At 37.5% G+C, this 7,510-nt stretch overlaps 1 protein-coding gene across 3 annotated transcripts in view; it reads right to left on the reverse strand.

Annotated features, from left to right (window-relative positions):
• The window catches only part of TUT4 (terminal uridylyl transferase 4), a gene marked incomplete at both ends in the record, with an annotated part of 74,074 nt that extends 71,674 nt beyond the window's left edge, over positions 1 to 2,400 (reverse strand). For all 3 annotated transcript variants that reach the window (XM_084241577.1, XM_084241576.1, XM_084241575.1), the window contains one exon: positions 1,617 to 2,400. In XM_084241577.1, the coding sequence (XP_084097703.1) occupies positions 1,617 to 2,400 (784 nt within the window). The remainder of the gene's footprint in view (positions 1 to 1,616) is intronic.
• Positions 2,401 to 7,510: the final 5,110 nt, after the last annotated feature.

Consider the following 7,510-nt stretch of genomic DNA (forward strand, 5'->3'; position numbering starts at 1 on the left):
TGCTCCAGATCTTATATGCATAAATAAATAAATCTTAAAAAAAAAAAAAAAGTCTAGGGTGTGGCCTCCCTGGTGGTGCAAGGGGTTAAGATGCAACCTATAAAGCAATCCGCAGTCACTGCAGCACAAGTTCAATCCCCAGCCAGGGAGCTACCCACATGGCGCAGCAGACCTCTCCTGATTTGCCCGCTGTTTCCCCCAGCAGTGTACTTCAGTCCATCTACTTGTTCTTCTCCCCACTCTCTCTGGTGAATCCTCTCACCCCCTGCACCTCTGGCTTTCACCCCAGTTCTTGTATGCATAAATAAATAAATCTTTAAAAAATAAAAAGTCTATCAATATACTATCATTTTGTGCACCACCAGAAACAAAAAGAAACTATTTCTGAACTCTATACGTGTTTCTGAAAGTATGGTAAATGATGATTTAGAAATAGTTTTTAGAAGCTATCAGCAGCCACTGCAGCGTAAGTTCATTCCCTGGCCAGGGAGCTGACCCACAGGGAAGAGCAGACCTCTCCTGTCTCGCCCACTGCTCCCCTCAGCAAAGTATTTCAGTCAATCTGTCTGTTCTGCTCCCCACTCTGTCTCTGGTGAATCCTTTCTTCTCTCCCCCCATCCCACCTCTGGCCAGCATCCCAGGTCTTGTATGCATAAATAAATAAATCTTTTTCTTAAAAAAGTGTATCAGAAACATAAGGAAAAAAGACAACTAAGGAAAATTCATTAATTTAAACAAAACCAGGATTAAAGTACTCAAAAGACTTAGACAATATTTATAAACAATAGCTAAGGTCAAGATCCAGAAGGAAATGAATTTTATACCAATAATTCTCAAGTAAAAAGCAATATACAAACCAACCTACTTCCAGTCTTTGTTTTGGCCAATGAATTGGCTGCAAGATAGCCAAAAGATTTTAACTTTCCTTAAAATTCTTTAATGGCTTCTCAAAACACTTATAATAAAATCTAAACACTATCATATTCTAAAAGGTCCTTTATTCTCCAATTCTTGTGTACTTTATCAGCTGCATCTTTTGTCACTACCCCAACAATTCCCTGCTTCAGTCACTGAATCTCAGTCATATTCCTACAAGCATTTTCTCAACAAAGTCTAAGTCCCTCAATTAAATCATGCTTTTTTAATTCATAAGTTTTTGGCAATGAACTAAATTAACCACTTTATCTGTATCAAATCCATCTAATTAGAAATTTCCGCAAGGTCTGGCAGTGTTCTGTTGTTCTCAGCTTTCCACTGTAAATACATGTTTGGCATATTATCAGAAACATATATATATATATAAACAAACACACACGCATGCACGCATGCACGCGCTCGTCAGGTGAATAAGCAATATATTACCCGAACCACTCAGAGAGGGAGAGGGCAGGGGAGTATGTGGAAAAATATATACATACTGAATACAAAAATCACTAAATTTATATTTGCACTGGTTTTTTACCTACCACAATAAATGTAAAGGTTTTCTTATTTATTTTTTTAAGTTTTCAAAGCTATAACATTGTCCTTTTTTGTAAGTAGTTAAAATCAAATGATAATTTAAAGAACATTGAGTCCAAAAATATGACTTACAAGATAATCTAATTTGTACTTACTCAAATCATCTGTTATGTCTTCCACTCCTGAAGCACTGTCATCAGAATCACCAGTATTATCTGTGCATGTTTGTTGCTTCTGAGATCGCGTTGAGTTTTCCAGAGTAGATTTTTCACCCTCAACAACATTCACTTTGTCCACAGAAGTAAAGGAGCTTGGAATTTTTTTCCCAATCTGCTGTAAATCTGTGTGTCTCGTATTTTCTTTCAATAATAAACTGGATACCTTCTCTGCTTCTGCTGGTAAAGTGGGCACCTTTTCTGATTTCATCTGAGAATTGGGTGCTTTTTCAGCTTTCCTCTGAGAGCTAAGTGCCTTTTCTGCTACTGTTGCCTGTGAACTGGGTGCCTTCTCTGCTTTCACCGGTGAATTAGGTGACTTTGGTGATTTTTCTGCTTTTACCAGTAAATTGGGTGCTTTTTCTACTTTTGCCTGTGAAGCAAGTATCTTCTCTGTTTTCACCAGTGAATTAGGTAATTTTTTGGCTTTGCAATGACTTTGATCTCGAAGGACTAACCCCAAATCTTTAGGGCCTGGTACATTGGCAGCATTTACTTTACATGATTTAACTTCTGTTTTATCAATACAAATATCATTTTGCTTATTTTTTTTACTACTATTCCTATTTGGAGAGCTGGTCCCAATTTCTTTTAAAGATTTATCATTTCTAGCTTTCAAAGTCTGATTAGTTATAACTTTAGCTGCTTTGCTTTCTTCAGAAATAGCCCAAGCATTCTTCTTTGGTTCATGATTTTCATTTTTAGAGGTCTTAGACTCTTCCATTATTTGAAAACCTGCTTCTTTCCAATTGTGAGACTTCAAAATGGCAAATCTTCAGTAGTATGAATTGCTTCAAATCCAGTTTAGGCAAGCAAACTATTTAAAAAAAAAAAGTCATTTTTTAAAAATTGCAGTAACACCAAAAAACTTGTTCTCAAAATTAAATAGTGAAAAATGAAAACTAAATGAGGTGTTAAAACCCACTTGGTAAACAGCAGCCAAATAGCAGAAAGAAGGGTCTAACATAATTATAGTAATATGACATCAAAAACAGGTAATCTTAGAGGTAAGTTTTACATTACACAATAAAAAAAATTAACTAAAAGGGAAATAAACCTTGCAATTAATGTCCTACAGTGAAAAGAAAAAGGTACAAAAAAAAAATTCCAATCTAGAAGCAAAACAAGAAATCAAAGTTTGGTTAGTTGTAACTTTCTAAGCATTTTAAACATTCTGTAACTGTTTAAAACCAGTTAAAACTTTGTAATCTTGCCTACATGACTTCACTACTAAGCACTACTTAATTATACCACTCACCTACTTCAAACTTGACTTGATAAACATAGGAAAATAATGTTAACTGACTTTCTTTATCCCCGAAGCATAAAGGAGTTCAAATTCTTCTGAAGAAAATTTTAAAAACCAATAGAAACCCAGAGTTATAAAGTAATAATATTTTGTGTGACATTACAATAGTGGCTATATGACTTTATACATTTATCAAAACCCATAGGACACAGGCCACTAATAATGACCCAAAATGTAAATTAAAGATTTTGGGTGATAGTGACCGGTCAACATAGGTTCATCACTTGTAACAAATGTACTACTCTAGTGCCAGGATGGTGATAATGGGGGAGGCTATTTGTATGAATTTCCTATATGGGCACTCTGTACTTCCTGCCCAATTTTGCTGTGACTGCTACAAATAAATAAACAAATAAATAAATAAATATATATATAAATATATAAATGCTTAGGGCCTCCCCCATGGCGCAGCAGGTTGAGCGCTGCACTGTGAAGCTGTCCACAGCCTCTGCAGCATGAGTTCAATCCCCGGCTGACCAAGGAGAAACCCACATGGCACAGCAGACCTCTCCTGCCTCACCTGCTGCTTTTCTCAGCAGTGTCTTTGGTCTGCTCCCCTCCCCGCACTCTCTGGTGAACTCTCCTACCCTCCCGCACATCTGACCTGTACTCCAGTTCTTGTACAAATAAATGAATCTTTAAATATATATATATAGTTCAAAAAAATCTGACAAGAACATAAACTCAGTCAGAATCTATTTGTTGTAAAATAGGTACAATTATGTGTTTTTCACAAAGCACAAACTATAGATGAAAACACTGCATTTTGTTAAATTATTGCTATATTAGAAATATCTTGTACACTATATTTTACAGAAATCAGGATTTTTTTTACTGTTTCTCTTTGTCCTGTGTGACTTACATTCAGGACTACACTTCTAACGACAGATGAATAATATGAATAAAAATTTAGAATCACTAAAGCAATCTATATGGAATTAAAATGCAACAAGCTTTGATTTTTACTTGGTTAATGTATTAAAGTACAAATTTGGGCAATAGAACACCTTTACTCATGTAACTATACATCATACAGACACAAAAATATTACCTAAAAGTATCAAAACACTGCCATTTATTCCCAACTCTCTGTGCCTACACAAAAGCATATTTTCCTCCTCCCAAATAATCAATTAGTTAAATTTACCTAATTATGTCTCCACTGAAACATCTTACTTAACTTGGACCTAGTTTTTAATAATTTCTTTTTGTAGTACAGTCCTCTACACTCATTCTCTGCCTTGATCTCTATCCAAATTAATATTGTTTTATTTTAAAATTTACAACTCAATAACAAAAAAAAATCCAATTTAAAATTGGGCAGAAGATCTGAAAGACATATTCCAAAGATGACACACAAATGGTAAACAGGTACATAAAAGATGCTCAACATCACTCACTAATCATTAGAAAAAGGCATATCAAAAGCACAATAATATCACCTCAAATCTGTTAGATGGTTATTACCAAAAAGAAAAGCAATCACAAATGCTGGAAGGATATTAAGAAAAAGGAAACTTTCAGCACTGTTCATGAGAATGTAAATTGGTGCAGTCACTATGAAAACAATATGGTTTTTAACAAAGATGGCACCAAAAGTAAAGTTTCTATCCCTCCCAAAGTCAAAGGGAAAGCTTTGATGGTCACAAAAGCAGTGCTGAAAGGTGTCCACTGTCACAAGAAAAAGACGATCCATCTGTCACCTACCTTCAGAGGACCAGAACACTGTAACTCCAAAAGCAACCCAAATATCCTTGGATGATCACTCCCAAGATAAATAAGCTTAACCACTATGCCATCAGGTTTCCACTGAGCACCTACCTAGTCAGTCATGAAGAAGATAAGAGACAGCAATACACTTATGCTCATTGTGAAGGACAAGGCCAACAAGCAGCAAATCAAACAGGCTGTGAAGAAGTTCTATGACACTGATGTGGCCAAGGTCAAAATCCTGATCAGACTTGATCAAGAGAAGAAGGCATATGTTCCACTGGCTCCTGCTATGATGCTATGAATGTTGCCAACAAAACTGGGATCATCTAAACTGAGTCCAGCTGGCTAATTCTAAATATAAATGTTTTCACCATTTAAATAAAAAAGAAAAAAAAAACTGGATGGGGGCGCCTCAAAAATTCAAAATAGAACTAGCATATGATCCAGCAATTCCAACTCTGGATATTTATCCAAAGAAAATAAAAACACTAACTCAAAAAGATATCTGCTACCCCCCCCCCTTTTCATTGCAGCATTACTTATTATAGCCAAGATATGGAAACAACCTAAATGTCTATCAATGGACAGAGTTCTCGTTCTCATTCTCTCTCTCTGTCTCTCTGTCTCTCTCTCTCACACACACACACACACACACTCACACAGAGTCACAGACACACACAAGAATATTCAAGTTAGTAACAAAAAATTAACGGTGTCCCTGGTGGCGCAGGGGTCAAAGTCTCAGCCCTATCAAGCTATCACCAACCACTGAAGCATAAGTTTGATCCTGGGCCTGGTAGCTGACCCACATGGCACAGCAGATCTCTCCTGTCTCACCTGCTGCTCCCCTTAGCAATGTATTTCAGTGGATCTGCCTGTTCTGCTCCCCACTCTGTCTCTGATAAATCCTCTCACCCACCCCCCCACCTCTGGCCTATACTCCAGTTCTTATATGCATAAATTTAAAAAATAATAAAATAAAACACAAATTACTGAACTGAGACATCAAATTAAAACTTTGAATATATCTCTAACAAGCAAAGATATTCAGTGAATAATCAAAACATCCCAATAAAAAGAGAGTTCAGAACCTACTTTAGTCTACTCAACATTTAAGGAATCAACACCAATTCTTCCCAAACTCTTCCAAATAACTGATCAGGAATAAGACAAGGATGTCTGCATTTCTGCTATTTCTGTTTAACATAATGCTGTAAGTTCTACCCAGAGCAATTTAAGCAACTGAAAGAAATAAGACCTCAAAACTGGAAGGAAGAAGTATCTCTGCTCACAAATGGCATGACTTTATATGTAAGATACTTTATATGTAAGATACTTCAAAAATGTACCCAAAAAAATTAATACAGCAAGTTGCAGAATACAGAATCAACACAAAAGATCAGGTCTATTTCAGTACACTGGGAATGAACAATCCAAAAAGGAAATTAAGAAAACAATTCCACTTACAAGAGAATCAAAAAGAATTAAATACTTAAGAATAAATCTTGGGCCTCCCCGGTGGCGCAGCGGTTGAGCGCTGGGTTGCGAAGCTGCCCACAACCTCTGCAGCGCCGGTTCGATCCCTGGCCGCTGGGCGAGGGTCCCACATGGCGCGCAGACCTCTCCTGCGGCCCGTTGCTCCCCTCAGCAGTGTACTTCGTCGGTCTGCCTGTTCTGTTCCCCACTCTGTCTCTGGTGAATTCTCTCACCCTCCCGCGCTTCTGACTGTACCCAGTGCTTGTATAGATAAATAAAACAAAATCTTTAAAAAAAAAAAGAATAAATCTTAAATAAGGAGGCGAAAGATTTATACATTGAAAACTACAAAGTATTACTGAAAGCTATTAAAGATTTCAATGGAATGACATTCTTTTATGGATTCCTTTCATCTACTTCCCTACTTTCCTTCTCTTCCTTGTCCTTCTCAGAATCTGATGACTGCTTAGGAGTGACTGGATGTTGAGAATCAGGAAGTACTTTAAGCTCATGTGACTTACAGCCACAAGGGAATAGAAAGTTGGAAGACACACCTTTCACAGTGTTTATCATTCACTTAAAAGGAATAAGCACTCCACCCCTCGATCATTGTTATTAAGCTCAAGAATCCCAAGAACTGTTTAGGCTGCTTTCCCAGAGCTGACTAAACCTGGTGTTGATCAGAATTCATGAACTGTGTGTGTTGCTCACCCACCCACTCACTTCCTTCACGTTGCTTTTCTTTTTTTAAGATTTATTTTATTTATACAAGACACTGGGGTGCAGGCCAGCGGTGAGGGAGGGTGAGAGAATTCACCAGAGACAGAGTGGGGAGCAGAACAGGCAGATGGACCAAAAACATTGCCGAGGGGAGCAGCGGGTGAGACAGGAGAGGTCTGCTGCGCCACGTGGGTATCTCCCCGGCCAGCCAGGAATTAAACCAGTGCTGCAGAGGCTGCGGACAGCTTCACAGTATTGCATTCAATCAGCTGCACCCCCACAGAGGCCCTACGTTTCTTTTCAGTAACTTATATTGTTAGCGAAATTGTGACAATACCAATACAATCCAAAGTGATTACAGATTGATTGCAGTCACCATCAAAATCCCAACAGCAATTTTTGTAGAAGTAACAATGCTAAAATTTATGTGGAATTTCAAGGGACTTCAAACAGCCAGAACGATTCAGAAAAAGAAAACTGGAGAACTCACACTGCTTTCAAAATTTACTACAAAGCAACAATAATCTAAACAGTCTGGTACTGGCGTAAGGATAGATGGGCAAATGTGGCCAGTGCTATTCCTTCACTCCTTGTTTTGCTAATAGTGGAAGGTAAC

The sequence above is a fragment of the Talpa europaea genome, assembly GCF_964194135.1.
Source record: "Talpa europaea genome assembly, chromosome: 9".
NCBI lineage: Eukaryota > Metazoa > Chordata > Mammalia > Eulipotyphla > Talpidae > Talpa > Talpa europaea.